At 42.4% G+C, this 21,145-nt stretch overlaps 1 protein-coding gene and 2 pseudogenes across 1 annotated transcript in view; all 3 read right to left on the bottom strand.

Annotated features, from left to right (window-relative positions):
- Positions 1-2,205: 2,205 nt before the first annotated feature.
- LOC148026014 (putative serine/threonine protein phosphatase 2A regulatory subunit B''delta) overlaps positions 2,206-21,145 on the bottom strand; it is a 54,200-nt gene continuing 35,260 nt past the window's right edge. Inside the window, exons 7-12 of the mRNA XM_087693251.1 lie at positions 12,064-12,205; positions 3,917-4,064; positions 3,722-3,831; positions 3,423-3,579; positions 3,056-3,181; positions 2,206-2,972 (exon numbers count right to left, since the gene is read on the bottom strand). Of these exons, the coding sequence (XP_087549377.1) occupies positions 2,832-2,972; positions 3,056-3,181; positions 3,423-3,579; positions 3,722-3,831; positions 3,917-4,064; positions 12,064-12,205 (824 nt within the window). The 3' untranslated portion in view covers positions 2,206-2,831. The remainder of the gene's footprint in view (positions 2,973-3,055; positions 3,182-3,422; positions 3,580-3,721; positions 3,832-3,916; positions 4,065-12,063; positions 12,206-21,145) is intronic.
- LOC148026015 (U6 spliceosomal RNA) lies at positions 17,778-17,866 on the bottom strand (annotated as a pseudogene).
- On the bottom strand, positions 17,922-18,010 carry LOC148026016 (U6 spliceosomal RNA; annotated as a pseudogene).

The raw sequence follows: 21,145 nt of genomic DNA on the forward strand, positions 1-21,145 counted from the left end.
GTCTAGGGCAAGAATGTTGCTTAGATATTTTCCAATGATGAGAAAAAAAGTACTCTCCTGAATGTCCTCATAGATGCAAGATGGTCCTTTATCTATCACTCAAGCTACAACCCCCATATCACCATCAGGCCCCATAATATCATGAATACTATCTTGAGAGCTCTCCTCCAAAACTCCTAGCTCTGGGATAGTCCAATAGGCAATGTCTATGTGTCTCCTCTGGCTCATCACATCATGCTCATGCCACTAGGTCCCTACCATATCCAAGCCAAGTGCCAACTACTACATTTCTATAGGCTAGCAACCATAGAAAGAGAAATCTTCCGAGTCTTCCAAAAGTTTGATAGTTATGAATATAATAGATATTGTTATTGGACTTCACACTCAACCTAGCAATTTTTTCATTAAAGATAGTTCATTAGCTTTCTCCTAACCCATTAAGGGACTACTTTGTGATCCCTACTATACAACATAGCTATGAATGTATTAGTCCTTTTGCTCATTGAACTATCTCCAATATACGGTAAATCTTTGTTGTAAGCTCTTACCCCAAGCTTGTCTAAATAGTTTAGGTGATAGTTAAAATCATTACTTAATTAGTTATTATTAGTTTTAAGCATAAAAATATAAGTTGAATTTTATTTTAGCCTACTCACATAGTTCTATGTCATCATTTTAAGCTTAGGCGACCAAACTACAATCTTCATAAATACAATCTTTCACAACATTAGAATCCAAAACCAAACTACAATCTTCATAAATTCTATCTTTCACAACAGTAGAATCCAAAACCGCTTTCCTGTTTCCCCCTTTTTTTTCTTTCTAAAATCAGCTATTAAAAAAAACAAAATGAAATGAGAACTCACATCTTGAAAGACGAGTAAATTACACCTCCCTCCATAATTAGCATTCAATCAAATTTGATTAGCTTCAATCAAATTTGATTAGCTTCAAAAACTTGCGAGTGTTCATCTCATCCATAGCTTAAAACACATGTATTCAATTTGCTTAGATATGGGTTAAAACACATTCAATTCAGCAAGTTAATGATCTATTAAAAGAACAAGCATTCAATTCTCCCATATTACAAAAGATGTGTATTTATTTTTTCCTAGATTCCCCAAAGTGAATGAATAGTGTTACCCCAAACTTTGATAGCATTGCAAGTTGGGGGTACTTCATTCACTAAAATGTGGCTACAACATTGCTAGCCTACTCAATAAGACCATTTTCCTACACACAAAGATGTGTTCACATTCCATCACATTACTAAGGAGATTGCAATAAATATACTCCAATGTCACAAATTTCATACAAGAAATCGTTGTTTAAGCATTACAACCTTTTGATGATAACACACACTACTGCTGACGTCTGACTTATTCAGGTTGCTTGTAACAAGTGCTAGGCAATTTGACGTGAGTTGTCTGAGGTTCTGGTCCTGGATTTTAAAGTTGCAACAGTAAGCTTTTGGTACTTGATGAAACATCCAACTGTCTCTGTTCTGTAAAAAGTACAATGCCATGGCCAGGAGCTTATATTCTAATTCCAGATTGGAATTACAGGCCCATGAGATAACACATACAATAACACTGGATGTCAACAGCATTACAAGTTGGTTGCACTACAAGACACATAATTTTAAGATAGGATATTGGAGCCATAACATGCTGCCATTGGTTACAATGATCGATTGGTTCACTGTAAGCTTTGAAGCCCCTGCATTGTGTTTTTGGGAGCTAAAAAGGTAACATGCAGGGTTGAAGGTTTAAAATCGCCAATGGGCTAGTAGAGTGACACTTGTATATATGCCATCATTCCTTATATTTGGACACATCAGCTTTTATGACCAATTCACCAACACAATTTGAGAGTTAATGGTAGTGCAGCAGTACTCTTTCAGCTCTACACAGCCACACAAAAGTGACTATTTTGGGGGCCTTTACTTTATCAGCCTTCGTATACTACTGTATTCCCTGAATGTGGTTGAACTTTCGTTTATCAGCTCAGAGTGTTTTCCTATGCAAAAACAAGTATCCGCCTTAGGTCATGGCATCACTTCGCTGTCCACCACAGTATCCCATCTATACACAAAGCATACAGAAACTTGGGAGACTTACATTAATATATTCCCTCGTATAAACAAGCATACATTCAGGCTTCTTATGATGCACACGATCACCATTTAAGCATTATATAAATGCCTGATCATAACCCATGCCAATATATTCCACTGCTGATGTCTGGCTTATTTCTGTTGCTTGTTAAAAACTACTGGCTAATTTGAATTAAATTTTCTGAGGTTCTGATCTGGGATATTAGAGAAGAGGGGTGTTCGATATTTTATAAACATCCAACTGTCTCTGTTCTGTAAAAAGTTACAATGTCATGACCAGGAGGGTATGTTCTTATTCCAGATTTCAGATTACAGACCAGCAGGTATCACATATGGTGGAGAGTAACTGGATAACAGAGGTCCCTCAGTGGATGGCAGTCAAAAGGGAGCCCAATAAAGGTCAGATAGGCTAAACAAACTGCCAAATGCAAATGAAGAATACATGTGAGCCTGGAAAAATAAGTGTTTACAATGGCAGTGCAACACAACCAGAAAAAATACAGAAGACCTCAAGACCAGGCAGGATAAAGGACCTGACAAACAACAGGGAGAAGAAATACTAGCTTGAGAAAAGATGTACAGATCAAGTGACACTGTAAGCATCAGCAGGAAGGTAATACCAGCACATTGGAAATATTAGATATAGGCCTGCTGAAGTCTTAGGGCTTCACAATCCACTTTGCATGAATCAAGTAAAATTTATGCAGTGTATCTACTAGAAGGGGGCTTCCAGTGGTTCATCCCAGACTTCACCGCTTCCATTTGAAGCATCCTCGCCATTTTCTTCCATTGACAGCCGTATATATTCATGATGTGCAAAACGGTCCCACTCTGTAAGACTTGGCTCTTCCCTCTCCTGCCAAATTTGAGAAGGGGCTTGTTATACAGCTATCAAATCACTCCAGTTAGACATGAAAGTAGGTTGAGAGAATGGAATACCTGACGGACAAGTATTGGATCCCTGGTCTCGAATGCCACAAATTTATTTAAATTGAAGAGGATGTTAAAAAAGTTTCCTGATAGTTTACACCTTTTCAGGTCACGCAGAGTTAATAAACCTTCCTTCTGCAAGAAAAAACCATCACCTTGAATCAAGACTACTGAGTTACCATTCCACTTCAAACGAAAACACAAATCAACCAGAAACTGCAGGGTCCTAACATATATCCTACATCAACCAGCCCATAAAAACCCTCCTTTTTCAAATATTTCCACAAAATCATATTAATAAGCTTGCACTATGAGCCATGCCAATTCAATTAACAATCTGTCAATGCTGATGCAGTCACAAGGTTCAAACCCTAACCTCCGGAGAAACCATGTCAATCATCTGGCAAACTATATCTTCAAACAGAACTGGTTCATGTGCCATGCACTCCATGCGATGCAGTTGCTCCTCATAAAAATATTGCATCTCCTTCAATGTAATTACTCCATCAGAATCCAAGTCAATGCACTTGAACCTGAACATTCAAGGATGGTATCAAAATGCTTCTCCATGAGAGTTGTACAATTTGTTAGTTAACAGCTGTCTTTGCATCAACCACCCTAACCAGCCAGGAACACAATACCACTAAACCTGTTGGCAGAGGACAAGCTGCATACCAATACTCCAAGCTTGCTTCTGATGTTTTATCTTCCTCAGAGAGTATGAACCAAACAAAATCTTCGTAGCCCATCTTTCCTGGCTCTTTACAGGTGAACTTTTTAGGTGCCTACACCAAACTTCAAGGCCATTTTAGCCACATGAACACTTTCCACAGAAACCAATATTTGAGGCAAATATTCCCACAGTCATACCTGAGAGAAAATTCTATCCACAATACGGTATGTCAAAGAGTGGTTCCCATACTTCAGGAGGTCATCCTTATCAATCTTGAAATCGTGATCTGTGTCGAGCTCCCAGAATTTGCAGTATATAACATAGAAATGTTCGTACGAAAAGTACCTATAACATGACAACAAGTTAGCTTTCATTTAGAAGCATTCTCAAAATACAAATATTGAAATTTATGTAGCCATGGAGGATTCATTTTCCTTAGTTCCTTGCTATTATTTTCCTTTGTACGGAATCTTCTACTGTCAGTCATAGTTTTGACTCGTGTGCTTTTTAGAGAACTTTCTGTTATTGGAGAACTAAAATTGATTTTGTTGTGACTTTAAGGTCGTTTCCCACTCCAGCAAAGCAAAAAAAACATGAAAGAGACCAAATTCCAAGTAAGAGAAGTTGGCATGCCACGTGCAACAAAAAATACAGTTAGGCAAGGGCTTTCTTTTCCTGAGAAAAGAAAATTCTACTGATCTCACCTTGGAGAAAAATCCACCTGAGGTACAAATACAGTGTTCAAAGAATGCTCTGTAAAGAGCAATTGAACAAATAATACGTACAATGGTTGCATGAACAAAACTGGTGGGCTATAGTGCCACATTATATGAGGGGCTAGGTGAAAGATGCTGCAAACCCATCTCCAGACTCCACATGAAAGCATCTCTCCTCCTTTCCCACTCAAAACCATACTACAACTTCTCCCATCGCTAGTGGAAAATATGGATCATCTATGCCCATATCCCAAAAAGAGCCTTTGCAACGGATGTTGAGTCAATGCTTAGCTGTAAACAGGCACATGCACATGGATGCACACAGTGAATAATAAACAGTGAAAAAGAACTTAGAAGAGAGATTGTTGGAGGTACAATCCCTACGGTATTATAGTACCATACCCCTGAAGTACAGTACTATAAGGTCAAAAGTGCTCGTTTATAAGGGGGCATTCACACTATAACAACAAAAAAAACGCAATGAGTATACTAAAACCCCCTCAAAGTGAACGAGATGAGCGTACACAAGGAATGTCAGATCAATCCCCCGAAGGTAGTAAGTCTAAAATAGTACAGAAGGCTTCAAACTTTTCTCCTGAAAGAGCATTAGTAGATACATCTACCAAATTGTCCTACAAAGGGACATAAACCAAGTCAATCACCCTTGCATGGATCCTCTCTCTTATATAATGATAATGCACCTCGATATGCTTACTGTGAGCATGAAACACTCCGTTTCTCACAACTACCATGGCACTCCGACTAGCAATATACATAGTGTGAGACTATTGTCCCACGCTAAGGTCAACCAATAGGCGTCTGACCCATACACATTCCAATGTAGCTCTAAATGTTGCCCAATGTAGCTAGATGTGGCCACTATAGACTATGCCTCTTACTCAACCAAGAGATGGATGAATCACCAAGCATGAAACAATTACCACTAGTGGACACTCGAGTGTCAAAGCAACTAGCCCAATCACTATCTACAAATGCATGCAACCAAAGAGAACCCCCCCAAGGCTAGAAGAGCCTCAATGACAAAGTGCCCTTGAGATACCGAAAGACAAGTTCAACTTCTTGCCAATGCTTAGTAGCAGTGTTGTGCATCAAGCATAACAACTTAGAAATCCCGAACTAAATATCTAGCCATGTATTGCACAAATACAAAAGACAGCCAACTACCTACTACACAGAGAGATATCAAGGGATCTCTTGCATTCTGAAGTGTAAACATCTAGCCTATCTCAACTAGAGTAGGGATAGGCTTGCAATCTTGCATATGAAAATGATGATGGAGCTAACCAATGTACTTAGAAAGTCTCAAAACAATGCCCCCCTCAACTGCAATGAACTATATGCCACAATAGCAACACAAATGGCCAAGATTCATAGCACCAAACGAATGTTTGATTCGGCCTTCAAGGCTGAAATATGCATCAATAGCATATCATCCACATGAAGAATGAGAATCAAGAGATCATCTCCATTCCTAGAACATAGTGTGCGAGGCACTGAACCCAAGAGCAATCAAGTGAGTATGTATCTACTTGTACCATGTCCTAGATGTCTGTTTCAAGCCATACCAAGCCTTCTACAACAACTAGCACACCTTTGCTTTTGACCCTTTTTTAAGAAAGCCAAGATATTGAGTGACATAGCCCTTCATATCCAACCAATGTGCATGCCAATCAAAGTAAGCAACCAAAGCAATAATACAATAAATGGCCACCATACCTAAACTAGGGGCAAAGGTCTCATCAGAGTCAATCCCATGTTGTTGGGCATACCCTTTGGTAATTAGCCTTGCCTTGTAGCAATCAATGCTACCATCATATATGTGCACAATCTTGTAAACCCACTCAATGACTACAAGATGCTTGCCAAGAGGCAAGTCACATAACTCCCATGTGTCATTTCTATCAATAGTCCAACTCTAACTCAATGGCCACCATCTAATGCTCATCGTCCCAAGCATCCTCAAAAGAAATAGGCTCCTTGATGCATGCAGTAGCAGAAAGTATATACACAACCAAATTGCCATGTGCATAGTGAGTGGCTATCTACTTGAAAGTGAAATAGATTGTTTGTTGTGATGTAATGTTTCCAACAGCTATCTAGGGACTGTTTATGCCTCCTAACTAGCAACCCTCTTTATCAGCCACTTCATCATCAACTATGGCTTGATCAGTGGGCTGTAAATCAAGCTGTTGTCTGGCATGAGTATACTCCTAATTTTGATGCTATATATGCTCAATAGGTTTTTGAAATTAACAAAACTCTAGTGCTAAACTAATGATAGAAAATTGTCAAATGTATCCGTGGGACCCATATTTGGCTGATATTTGTAGTTCATGAAGAGTAGATTAGCATATCTAGAAAGTACCACATCTCCACCAACAAAATTTTCTATGTATAGGGTTCCTATAAACACTGCCCTTTACATTCTACACTCTAACCAATAAAATATATTTGAGAGTCCTATCTTGCAACTTGTGACTTCATGGCTATTGACCAAAGCATATACCAAACAACCAAATACACACATGTGACACCATTGGCTTCCATCTATTCCAACCCTCATAAGGTGTACATTCAGCCAATGCTTGTCAACACATGAAAGCATCCAACCAAAATTCTTGGTGCAATGTCACAAGGTGTGAAAATTTATTGCGTTGCTTAGCATTTGATTAAAAGTTAATCAAATGTCCTAATGTGACTTACACATGTCAGGTGCAAGTTAATTATTTTACGATGTGAAATCTACGACCCCAAAATATCAGTTGGTGCCAAAGGCAGAGGTTGTAATAAGTTATGTTTGACAAGCAATAGGTGGAACCCAGTGTCAAATTTTAGTCTAGACCAATTTATTGGCCACTACTATCAATGAACGTTAGTTAGTTAATTAATTAATTAATACTAGTCCAAGGGCTAATAACTATTCACGAATACTTGGAAAACAAACTGGTCTAGCCAATTTAATTACTGGCTAGTGAAATTATTTTTTTGAACGCAAGAATAATTGTTAAATTGATTTAGGCGACTAGTGGGATACCTACTACATTCATTGTGAGACAAAATAAGTATGTTAGAGCGCAACGAGATCCTGTTGATGTGATTTGCAGCCACTAAGGCCCAATCCTACAACATGTCATAGTAGTTTGAAGCCCTCTAGGTGCAAGTGACAATAGCCCAAGGTCCTTCTGGAACAAGTGATAACATATATGAGGAGGCACCAACCTTTATGAAGGTCCTAAGCTTTAGGTGATAACTTCCATGGTTATTTGAGCAAGGCAACATCATCATCATCATCATCATCATCAAAGCCATCTGAGTGCTCATCAATCTCATCTTACAACCATCTCTCAAGTTATCTCAACAAAATCCAACCATGTGAGTCATCAGAGGTGGAGATATGGAAAAATCTATATTGTAAACCCTAATTTATAGAAATTAGATTTTGGCAAACAACTCCGGATGTATACTCAAAATTAAGGGTCTAAGACTTGAATTCTAGCACCTGAAATTAAAGTATTTCAAGGAGATTCACGAGGCCAGCCAACCTATATCAAATTTAGGGCCTAATTTGTCTTTCAAGAAACAGGGTAAAGATCAATCTCCAAGTAAACCAAGAGGCAAATCGGTTTGAAGACTTGTTGGTCAGTTTAGAAAACAAAAGACACTTGGATTAGTCGATGAAATCAAAGAATCTCAATTGTACTCCATCCATTTGCGAAAAAGCAAAAGAAATACTACAAGGGGCACCAGTTTTGGGGCCAATAAGCTGTCCATTGTCTAAGATTAAAGTGGTAAACTGTGTATTTTCAATTTATGTGAATTTCTCCTTGCCAGAATTGTTGATTAATCAAGTCATTACCACCCAAAGAAGAAAGGCTAGTTTCACATAGCTTATTGTGAGTTAGCATACCTCAAGCCATCTACACGAGAGATCTATTTTCCCTCTCAATCACACCATTTTGCTATAGCCTATAAGTCAAGAAATTTTTGAAGCATAAAAACACCCCTAGCATTTTCAACCACAGTCAAGAAATTTTTTAAGCATAAAAACACCCCTAGCTTATGCTTCAATGTATATCACCAACAATGATGTGACATGTCATCCATGAAAGTGACAAAGTACAAGTATCCTTCAATAGATCAATGTGCATCGCACCACACACATCACTATATACAAGCTGTAATTTTTTATCAACCACATTAGATCCATTTTTACGAAAGCAAACACTATTTTTTTCCAAAATACAACCCTCACATATATCATTTACTAGTGCCTTCAATTTACAAAGATCTAGCACCATATCCTTGCTTCTAAGAAGAAGCAAACTGCCATAGTTAAGACAACCAAATTAAGCATACCACAACTCACTGTCATCCATGGCCAATGCATCCTATGATGTTGTCCTCTCATACATATCAAGCTGATAAAGACCATTATACAATATGCCTATAACTACAAGATCTTCCCCATCACTACAATCATGCATGCTACATTATTCATGTGAAATTTTACCATGAATCCAACACATGCAATCGTTGAAACTGAAAGTTAGTTCTTTAACTCCCAAGTACATGCAAGACATCTAAGACCTCTAAGCACAATGGTAGCCTCATTCACTGCACCAATCGGATAAGCACAATGGTAGCCTCATTCACTGCACCAATCGGAATTTATCAATGTTCTAGACTTGACAATAACATCTCCATCCTGAGATCATATACAAAGTGCAATAGTCATTCCCGAATCGCAACCAATACTGATCTGTACAAATCCTTGAGCCAAATAGAATGTTTGCTTCATTAACAATAATAAATTCATTGATTGTCCCAATTTGTAAACCATCAACGCCCTTGACAGCATAAGAAGAATTATTGGCCAAGAATGATAACTTTTCCCTTGGGTGTATTTTGCAAAGAAACAAATACGCTTGAAACCAGCCTTCCTTCTCAAAGAGGGTGGTAAAACCTCATCAAGCACTTAATTACAGCAATTAACAACTAAACATAAACTAAAATGCACACTTTACCATTACATTCTTGGACATTGGACACCCTGTCGGCTCCAAAACTGGCACCCCTTGCGGTATTCCTTTAACTTATATTGCTATGCTATTGGATGGAGTACAAACTGAGATTTCTTAATCTCCTTTGCTGATCCCAAAGCCCCTTACTATCACAACTGATTAGCAGGACTTTCTAACAATTTGCCCCTTGATCTTCACCCAAGACTCATACAAATTGGACCTCTAACTAGCCAAATGCAACGCCAAATCAAACGCGATGGGCTGGCATTTAAAATTCCCGGCCATTCCTCCTTGAATTCCAGCTACTCATTTCAATGTATGATGCCTCTAACTATTGGCACAAGTCCCAAGGTGGCCACTAAACCCTAATTTCTGTTGAAAATTAGGGTTTACAGCATAAATCTCACTACTGTCCACACCAAATCTAGCTAAGAAACTCTTCACATAGCTAAGAAATGCTAAGATACTCAGAGAATGGACTGGGGAAGGTACAAGATTGCTGAGCAGAGAGAAATTTCTGAGTTTTCATGCGGGAAAACACCTAATGATAACTGATGTCTGCCCTAATCAGCCCCAAATGCTATCATCTGCTGCCAAGAGGGAGTCAACCTATTGTCGCATGCATTAAATGTTGTGGCCTGCATCTGTAGGCATCATAAAAATTTCACGTCCCTGTGACATACAACTAAAATACACACTTTACTGTGATATTCTTCGACATTGAACACCTTGTTGGCCCCAAAACTCGCACCCCTAGTAAGATTTCTTTAACTTGTATTGCTATTGGATGGCATACAAAACTGACATTTCTAAATCTCCTCTACTAATCCAAAAACCCCCTTGCTGTCACAACCAATCAACGAGTCTTTCGAGCAATTTGCCCCTTGATCTTCACCCAAGACTTATACAAATTGGACCCCTAATTGGTCAAATGCTGCCCCAAATCAAATGGGATGGGTTGGCATCTAAAATCCCGTGCCATTCCTTGAATCCCGGTTGTCGATTTCAATGTACGATGCCTCTAACTACTGGCTTGCGTCCCAAGGTGGCTACCAAACCCTAATTTCTATTGAGAATTAGGATTTATAGTAGAAATCTTCCTATTGTCCATTAAATCTAGCTAAGAAAATCTTCAAATGGTTGAGAAATACTGAGATACTCAAAGAATGAACTAGAGAAGGTGAGAGACTACTAAAGAGAGAGAAATTTCTTAGTTTTTCACACAAGAAAACCCCTAAAAATGAATGTTGCCTACCTTCATCGGACCCAAATATTGTTGCCTACTGCCAGAAGAAAATCAACCTACTATTGCCTAAATCTGTAGGCATCCTCATAAATGTCCCCAACAGTAGCAAATTCTCCTCGACACCCTCTCTCTCTCTCGCTCGCTCTCTCTCTCTCACTCTCTCTCTCTCTCTCTCTCTCTCTCTCTCTCTCTCTCTCTCGTTGAACACACTCAATGAGTCTCTCCCAACCCCAAACAACCTGCTCTCCAATTGCATCACCATTTTTGCCAAGTGGCTGCCTTCTAATCCCATTTTCCAACAATTCCCAACCATTTTGTTAATTTTTAGAGTGTATTAATTATGAAAATTATTTTCAGTCCTTCTAACCCTACCCAAAATTGAGTGTGCCCATCCACTATGTAGTCCCTAGTGTCGCCACTGACACTTTTGCTCCATTAATTATCCTAGAGCCAAACTAACACCAACTGACATCCAAAACCCAACTGATATAACTTGTCACAACTTTTGCCTTTGACACCCGTTACTCCTTCAAGTCCTTGGTCTGTTACCATTAAATAATCGCCGTGTGCATCACATGTGCCTTACAACATTGCACATTAGATAATTAAATTAATCAAATGTTACTAGCAAGAGCTATCATAAACCAATCAATCTCTAAAATATTACAGCAAAAAACTGGCTAAAACAGCTCCAGGATGCCTAGAAAAGTTGATTCAAGGCCTTGATTCATGTCAGTCATGCAAAATGAAGCATAGAACAGCAAAAATACAATATACAGGGATTGGTGAGGCTAAACAGCACCATGTTTGTGAACAATTGCACTCTTATGCTGATCTCCAGGAAGAGTGCCTGGTCAGGCTTGCAATTAAGCACTGCATACAAGTCCATGATCCCTAATACCAGCTGTCAATTTGATACTTCCATCGAGGCAGAATCAGTTTAACAGCAGCAAAACTTACCCCTCAAACTTGTAGTCAACACACTACTATCCACTTGGGTGCCCATCCAACCCTGTCAATCGACTGGTCAATTCAGGAGTCACTCTTATTTTGGAGAATACCTCAGATAGTCCATCCATGTCATATACATACATTTATTTGCAAAGTCAGGTCGGTTTCCATCTCTAAAACAACTCTCTGAAGTGGCTGCTTCCACTTGAGGGAGTTTTTAATAGTACTGATTATTTGCAGGATCCACAATACAAAACGAAAAGCAAATACAAGAACAGGAAAAGCAAATACAAGAATAGGAAAATCTTCACACAGTTGAATTTAAAGCAAACAACGAAACCAAATCACATAGCTAACCAACCAATGAACTTTTCTTAACCAATAAATACCTTAGAACTTTGTTAATGTCCTCTTCTTCATCTACTTGCTGCAGTGCAGCAACCAGGTTGCTGCGCTTTAGTTCCCTGAGCTGCAGGCAGCCGTTTCCACATCTATTTAAATGGTAAAAGATTCTATATATCACAGTATCAGCTGTTTGACAACCAAGACAAGTGAAGGTGAGACTCTCAACTCTCAACACACACACACACACTCTCTCTCTCTCTCTCTCTCTCTCTCTCTCTCTCTCTCTCTCTCTCTCTCTCTACCATGAGGATATTCTCTTGTACATGGATACGTCACATAGGCTGAATTGGTCTTCAGTAGCATTAATCTCTTTCTCTGTCATAGGCTGATTTTTGTCTCAGAAGACGAAAATCTCTCTCTCTTTTTGTAAATCTCTCTCTCTCTCTCTCTCTCTCTCTCTCTCTCTCTCTCTCTCTCTCTCTCTCCAAATCAGTGGATTTAAACCAATAAGCCCCTCTCAACACATGGGCGAATATAGTGAAACAAGCACAAGCCGAAGTGGCCGAGAACTCCAAATGGATTGAGGTAGCCAAGAAGTCACCAACAAAGAAGGAGGAGTTTGTGAATGCAGCACTGGAGGAGGAGAAAAGGAGAAAGCTTAGAGCGCTCCACATCCGGGTGGTCGGATGGAAGGAAGGGGATAGCCCCTTGGCAGACGCCAAGCAGATATGTGAAAAGCTGGGAGTAGAGGACCCTCAAATAGTGGAGAATGCATGGCGCGTAGGGAAAGACCTCACCAAGGAAAGGCCTCTTATTCTCAAATTTGCCAACTTAGAATCCAAACGAGCCTTCCTCTCTAAAAGGACAGCTCTAAAAGGGGAAAAAGTCTACCTGGAGGATGACCTCACACCCGCACAGGTGGCACACCGTAAAGAATGCATGCCACAGATCCGGGAGACTCGCAAAGCGGGAAAATGGGCAGTATACAGAGATGGTCATGTCATCATCACAGATAAACACCAATGATGGGGCGCGGCCTATGAGACCCACCTGAGGTTTGCAGTGTGGAACTGCAACGGAGCTATGAAAACAGATGCAGGATTATTCCAGGAGACCTTCACCAGCAAGGACATCGTCCTCTACACAGAAACCCACCAAAGCCCAAGCACCTACTTACCAGAAGTGAGGGGATATAGATGGGAGACTACATGCCGCCCTAGAGCCCGAACAAAAGGAGGGAGCCGAGGGTCCGAAGGGGTGGCTGTGTTGTACAGGGAGGAGTTACAGCCCATGGTGCAAGTCATGCGGAAAGATGAGGAAGCCCGGTTCATGTGGATCCGGATACATACAGATCGCCCCCGAGACATATACATGGCGGTGTGCTATTTCCCACCAGCACACTCCCCATACGCATCACCGAAGGGCGAGTCACCATACCTACCACTGTACGAGGATATCATGCACTACTCCAGCTTGGGGGATGTCATGTTGGCCGGAGACTTCAACGCACGCACAGCACAAAGGCAGACCCCCTTCTTCAAGAGCGAAGACCGCATGTACAAAGAGATCACATTGGAGGAGATAGGACTCAAGCGGGCATCACAGGACACAGCTGAATGCACCGAATATGGTGAACACCTACTGGCGTTAGGGGGGGCACACGAACTAGCCATCCTCAACCGTCTCGACAAATGGCTCGGGTCAGATGCCCTCACATGCTTCCCACACAAGCACGCAGCCAATTGCATCGGACGGGGGGCACATGGAGCACCCACATAGAAACTGGGAGCAAGCACAATGGACTATATCCTCGGCCCTCTATCACTTATCCCCGACATCCAGTCCTTTAAAATATCACCTCGCCCACTCGCAGTGGCTGCCGACCATGCCTACCTGCAATTTGACATAACATGCAGGTATGACCTAACCCCCCCAACAAGCAACCCCCCAAGATTCCCCATGAACCACTTTACCAGGCTAACTGCGAGCGCATACTCCGACCATCTCTACTGGAGCCTGCATCTCTACTGGAGCCTGCAGGAAATGGACCCCCACGCACCCCTGGAGGAGGTCACAGCACAGTTGGCGGGCACACTACACACCTCAGCTACCGAATACTTCCCCCACACATCCCCCCACTCCACCCCTCCGAACAAGAATGTCCCACAGAATAGCTGGTACGACGCAGAGTGCAGGGAAACCCGGCTCCGTCTTCAACAGGACGAAGCACGCGAAGTACACACGCATAAACATGCACACTTGATCTTCCGTCGTCTAGTGTGACGGAAGAAACGAGCCTACCTCTCCAAAGTGGAACACGAATTCTACCAACTATTCTTAGGACAGGACAGCAAAGAGGCATGGAAGGCGTTTCAGAAACCCCGAGCCCAGACACCCATCACCTCCCCGAACACTTGGCACGCATATGCAACCTCACTATACCAAGTACCCAAGCAGCCCCAGCTACCCCGGCCCTTTAGGGAGCAAACCCGGATCATCCACATTCTTCAGCATGGAGCGGGTTCGGGGCGCCATTGATAGACTCCAAAATGGCCGTGCCCAAGACCACGAAAGCTTGGTAGCAGAGCATTTGACCCATGCCAGAGACATACTGGCACCTCTCCTAGCACAAATGTTCAACAGAGCCCTATGGGAAGGCTTCCCTGCCAGCTGGTCAGCCAACACATAATACCTATCCTGAAGGCCGGAGACCCTATGGTTCCCACGAACTACCGAACAGTCATGGTTGGCCATGTACTAGCCAAGCTATATGGATCCATACTGGACCACGAGCTAAGCAAGTGGACAAAGCAACACCAACATCGGGCGGCAGGACAAGCAGGGTTTAGGAGGGGGTTCTACACCCTTGACCATATCCTCACACTGAGAGCCATCATAGAGAGGGCAGAGCACATGGAAGACGGGTGTATTGCTGCTTCGTGGACTTCCACAAGGCCTTTGACATAGTCCCACGAGCGAGGCTCATGCAGAGACTCAGGAACTCGAGGTCCCAACCAAAATGTGATGGGGGATACTGGCACTATACGAATCGGTAACGGGCCGAGTTCGAGCACCAGGAGGGCTATCAAAGGAGATAACCAGCACCATCGGAGTCAAGCAAGGATGCCCACTCTCACCCACCCTATTTGGCCTCTACATTGATGAGATCTCAGAGTACATAGATAGATTGGGCGAGGAGGGATCGAGCCTGGGAGGGACACTGATACCCATCTTACTATATGTGGACGACATAGTCCTCATCTCCAGCACACCCGAAGGGCTACAGCGCCAACTGGACGCACTACACGCCTTCTGCCAAGACAAAGACCTAACTGTGAACCTGGGAAAAACCAAGGTCATGGTGTACATCAACCCAATTGCTCCGACAGTCGGTACCCCACTTCACATACGACGGAGAGACCGTGGACGTGGTCCAAAGATACGTCTATCTGGGGATTACATTCTCTGGACCGAGATTTACCCTGAGAAAAGCAGCAGAAGATAGACTAACCCGAGGCTATGCAGCCCTCGGGTCAATGGAGAACCAATGTGCCCGCATACAGTTCCAGGAACCCCGGACAAAGCTTTGGCTTTTTGACACCTTGGTCACACCAGCCCTCCTGTACGGGGCTCCCATATGGGGTTCCAGTCTCTACTACACGCAGAGGGCCCCACAGGATCAACCACTGCCTAAGGAGGAGGCCACCTATGAGGGATGGGAGCAGATGGAGAGACCCTTAATACTTATGATCTCACGGATGATCCGAAGCAAGCCCTGCGTACCACACGAGATCATCCGCGCAGAGCTGGGGGCACCGCCCCTCGTGGCTAAGGCCCTCTTCCAGACCGTGACCTTCTTGCACCGAATATGGGACCTGCCCCGACACCGATACCCCAAACTCACCTTGGAGTCATCCAAACAGCTAGCAACACAAGGAGACACTGAGTGCTGGTATGCCCGAACAGAGACCTAGCTATGGCTCCATGGCCTGCACATGGACCACCTCCCCGCACTACAATACAACCTAGACTGCCCACACTTGGAGCTCAGCCGAGAGGAGGTGAATCGCATCATCAGAATGGATATCATCCAGACAGACACAGCCAGGACATGGGTGACCCCCACGTCGGAACTAGGAACCAAGAAGGCTTTCTACCGAGAGCACTTCCTGCACATCTCCCCGGATGGCTTCATCACCCACCCAAGCTACATGGACACACACCTGTCTCACGGGGTCAGAAGTGTCATCGGACAGATCCGCATGTCTTTACACCAACTACGGGTCGAAACGGGCAGATATAGGGCCAACCCCCTCCCCCCAGAAGACCGAATCTGTCAGCTCTGCCATCTCGAGCCAGAGACAGAGGAACACTATATCTGTAGATGCCCAGTGTACTACGAAATCTGGGGACGCTTCCACTGCCTATTCAGCGAAGGATTTGGACCACTCTTCAAGGTGATGGAATTCAAAGACCAGAGATGCCTGGGGCTCTTTCTACTCGAAATACGACGCTACAGAGACCACCTCCTACGAACCACGAAGCAAAGACAAGGAGCCACCAACCAACGCACACTCAACGAATTCTACCAAATACTAGCTACCCTCCCCACCACCGAGCCCTTACTAGCCCAACTGGCCTCCCGACCCTGGGGGACCACCTTAGAAATAGCCACAGCGAGAGGCAAAGCCCGGCGCCCACACCCCGCCGACCCCCATCCCCGCAAAAGATACATGTCGAAGATACAAGGGATACTACGCCGCCATCGAAGGGTCCTGCCCTGACGCTTTAGTCTCTCCATGTTAGACCGACCCATGCGAGACATCCTAGGATGAACACTCCAGGAGCAGTTCCACACTGCACTGGGAGTACCTCTAGATTGTATCTAGTCTAGATATCATTTTGTACCTACTCAATTTAGTCCAACATAGCATAAATGTTAGCTTCACTGGGACTTTTGAAATCTCCCAGACATTTTGTATGCAACATTTTGGTCTCATAGGCCAACTTGGCCTATTGTAGACGTTAATATAACTTTCTTTCTTCTTTCTTCTCTCTCTCTCTCTCTCTCTCCAAATCAGTGGATTTAAACCAATAAGCCTCTAGCATTGCATACATATATATAGACAGCAACAGAACCAGATCAAATGTTTTTCACTCTTGTGATGCATCACATGAGGCCCCAAAACTAACTACTACTATCAAGCACCTATCTTCTAGCTAATCACAGGTCTTAAGCTTGGATTCATCTATCTTGATGCTCTTCTTGCGAGCAGCCTCCTTGCCAAATGTGTTTGTGCTTACAAGCCCACCCTTGCGGCCCATCTCCTATGATAAGCTTCCCTCCCAATTCGCTCCAAGTAACTCTACATTCCCTTGCAGCCTCCTTCAATGATTTTTTGTTGAGCCACCTCTGATATATCTCCCCTTGCCTCTACCTCCTCAAATGGCTTGTAGCTAGGAGTGTTGTCCGCCTTTGTAATCCACCTTTCATCCCATCATTGTGCACCCTAGCTTGAGCCTCCTTGGACAGGCTGCCACAATCATCAGACATGATGGTAATAGTCCTATGTGGTAAAGCACTCAATAATCCAAATCGAAAACACACACACATTCTCTCTCTCTTTTTTTCGTGAAGATAATTGAATTAAGTAGTAAATATTTACATCAGACCATCACGTCAGCATTCTCTCTATATCTCTTACTTTACACACACACACACACACACACACTCTCTCTCTCTCTCTCTCTCTCTCTCTCTCTCTCTCTCTCTCTCTCTCTCTATGCGTGTCATCCTTGCGCAGGGGCCATGCTAATCTTCTCTGTATCGTTCCAATGTTATCAGATCTCTCTCTCTCTCTCTCTCTCTCTCTCTCTCTCTCTCTCTCTCTCTCTCTCTCTCTCTCTCTCTCTCTCTCTCTCTCTCTATGCGTGTCATCCTTGCGCAGGGGCCATGCTAATCTTCTCTGTATCGTTCCAATGTTATCAGATCTCTCTCTCTCTCTCTCTCTCTCTCTCTCTCTCTCTCTCTCTCTCTCTCTCTCTCTCTCTCTCTCTCTCTCTCTCTCTCTCTCTCTCTCTCTCTCTCTCTCTCTCTCTCTCTCTCTCTCTCTCTCTCTCTCTCTCTCTCTCTCTCTCTCTCTCTCTCTCTCTCTCGTGAAGGTAATTGAATTAAGCAAATGTTTTGCATCAAACCATCAGGTCGGCTTAGAACTCTCTCTCCAAAAAATATATACATCAGACCATCCGGTCAAGATTCTCACTAAATCTCTTACATTCTGTTACATCAGACCATCAGGTCCTCCAAGAAAGTGACGAAAGACTATCAGGACTTTAACACAAGAAGAAAATCACACTGCTGGTGTAGAGCGAACAATAGCCAGCCAGGGGGCAGCAATGTCAAGAAGAATGAGGTCAGCTGATATCATAGAAGAAATCTGCCATAACACCAATGTGAAAAGCCCCAAAATTTCTGCAGTGAATCTGCTCCAATTGCATCAATACATCTTCACGAGCATCAAGTACGAGCTAATGTTGCAAAAATTTCATGATTTCTGCAAAAGCCCCAAATTTCGGGGTCCAAGAGTACACAATTTGCAAGAAATTTGCTCAAACAAGTAAAAATTTCACATGCATCTGAAAATCCCCAAAATTTCTGAGACCCGTGCACTCAATGTCTGCAATTTATGGTTCAAAAATCACTAAATCATGTATCTGACTCCAAATTTGGGAAAAGCCCCAAATTTTAAGGAGCAAAAAAGTATAGATGTATGGTGGTAAGAAAGTCACTAGTGGAAACAGCTTAGGATCCACTTAGGGGTACTCTACACAAAGAGATACATATATATATACTACATGATGAGAATGCATTGTTGAGCTAAAATACATTACAAATTGATTAGCTCTTTAAAACCCTAATTTGGGAGGATCCTTCTAAATCTATAAATAGACTAGCTGCCCACCATTCAGTCAATCCTTGTCTTGCAGATTTCGGCCATCAACCCTCTTCCACTAGCTATCCCCCGGCCCCTAACGACAGTTGCTATGTGGTCTACAGTTGTCGCCCAACCTCCCACTATTGTCCATGATCAGCTACCATCATCTTCAAGCAATGACATTGCTGCATTTATAAGCTCTAGAGACTACTACATTTTGGTTTCCAGCCTACTTCCCTTCCATTTACAGCATCAGCCTGATTTGTGTTTGCAAATGTATGTCACTTTTGTGTTTTCAACACTTTTCTTCATCAACCTCTACTCCCATCGTTGGTGGTTATTGCACTCGGGATCTGTCTTTGGTAAACCACACACATTGACACCTCCCTCAGTCCACTCCCATAAGAGCCACCGGTGGACAGCTCATCCCTTAAGCATTCTATACATTCTCTCATTCATTTACTCTTTCTTCTCTATTTGTATTTGTGTTTTTGCTTTTTGTATTGCATGTTGCATTTTTGTGTTTTACGTTTTGCACTTCACATTTAGGGTTTGCATTTATTGTATTACTATTTGAGTTATTATGTGACAGTCGTGTTCATACATTCTGTGTTTTCTCTATGCAAACCCTAGCGTATCTTCACATGCACAAGTAGCAAGGTGCCACTTAGACAATGCCCCCCAGGAAGATTTATGATGATCATACAATACAAAGGGTACATAAGACAAAGAAGGAAGGATGTCAAGGACAAATGATGGACTTGTAAATACCAATGAAGATTAGAGACCCCCTCTCATCCATAGATGCCCATGCTAAAGGAGGAAGAGAAACCTAATGTCGGTCTTCATGTGGTGCTGAGAACCACTATGTAGAATAATGTAGGTGGGCCTAACACTCCTTAGCTAGAATAGCCAAAAGAGAATCTACCATCTAGTACACAAAGCACGCATGTACTTCACCTTGGGAGAGGAATCCTATGGAAGTGGCATCGGTAAACCCGGATCTCAACCTCGAGAGAGGGCATATGCTAGCCAAGAAGTGCTAAGATAGCAATCCACCATGCAAAAGGAATGAAGAAAGAAGACCTGACAACCCCCCAACTAAAAGAGTGAGGAAACCAAGGTGATGGAATGTGCTTGTACTCAATCTCAGATGATGGCTCCAATGTTGATCAATTCTCTTGGACATGCTTGAAACTCGGCCTCGAGAGACCGGTCCTATACCAATCAAGAATATGAAGGCACAACCAACAAGGTAACATTCAACCTAACATGAAAAATAAACAAACTACTAGCATAAGAAATAGTATTAAATAATAAAAACACCTCAACTAAAAGGAAAGAAACACAAGTGCTAAGAGAAAGAAAGAGATGCCCAAGGCCCAGTCTCGGAAGAGAAGATACCATCTCCATCTCCATCTCCATGCTAATGGAGGCAATAATCACCGAGGCAAGAACTGATAAATCAAACCTTCAAACCAATTAGGACCCCTAATTATTTACAATGTTACTCTTGAATTAAAATACAAAATCTAGCATAAAAGATCTAACACCCACACCAAAAAAGAAACCCTACATACCATATGTTTCATATTGAGATGCTTTGAATGCTATGCCAACTTAAAAAGAAAGCAAAGAGTGTAGGATACAATAGAAGTAATTGAAAATAGTGAGAGTGAAATAGAAGACTTAAAAAAAGTTAAAGATACAACTACGCCTATGGTAGCCTAAAGAAAGTGGAGCTTACCTAAGGATCTACCACCCACACCAAAAAAGAAACCCTACATACCACATGTTTCATACTGAGATGCTTTGAATGCTATGCCAACTTAAAAAGAAACCAAAGAGTGTAGGATGCAACAGAAGTAAATGAAAAAAGCGAGTGTAAAATAGAAGACTTAAAAAAAGTTAAAGATACAACTAAGCCTATGGTAGCCTAAGGAAAGTGAAGCTTACCTAAAGTTCCCAAGGATGACCTAGGACTTCTAAGAAACTAGCCCAATGGGAGGTAATGACCGAGCTAGTTAGAGATGTCATAAGGCACTGACTTAGGGGCAAATCGAGGATCCGTCGCACCAATGGCTAGCCATTCATGAACACAAATACCAAGGGGTGAAGAAACTATACAACCTCCTTGAGGAACACCCTCTCTGAAGGCACAGACCTAGGGGCAAATCGAGGATCCATCCCA

The sequence above is a fragment of the Lygodium microphyllum genome, chromosome 14 (assembly GCF_053477565.2).
Source record: "Lygodium microphyllum isolate KBCC chromosome 14, Lygodium_microphyllum_v1.1.10, whole genome shotgun sequence".
NCBI classification, from domain to species: Eukaryota; Viridiplantae; Streptophyta; class Polypodiopsida; order Schizaeales; family Lygodiaceae; genus Lygodium; species Lygodium microphyllum.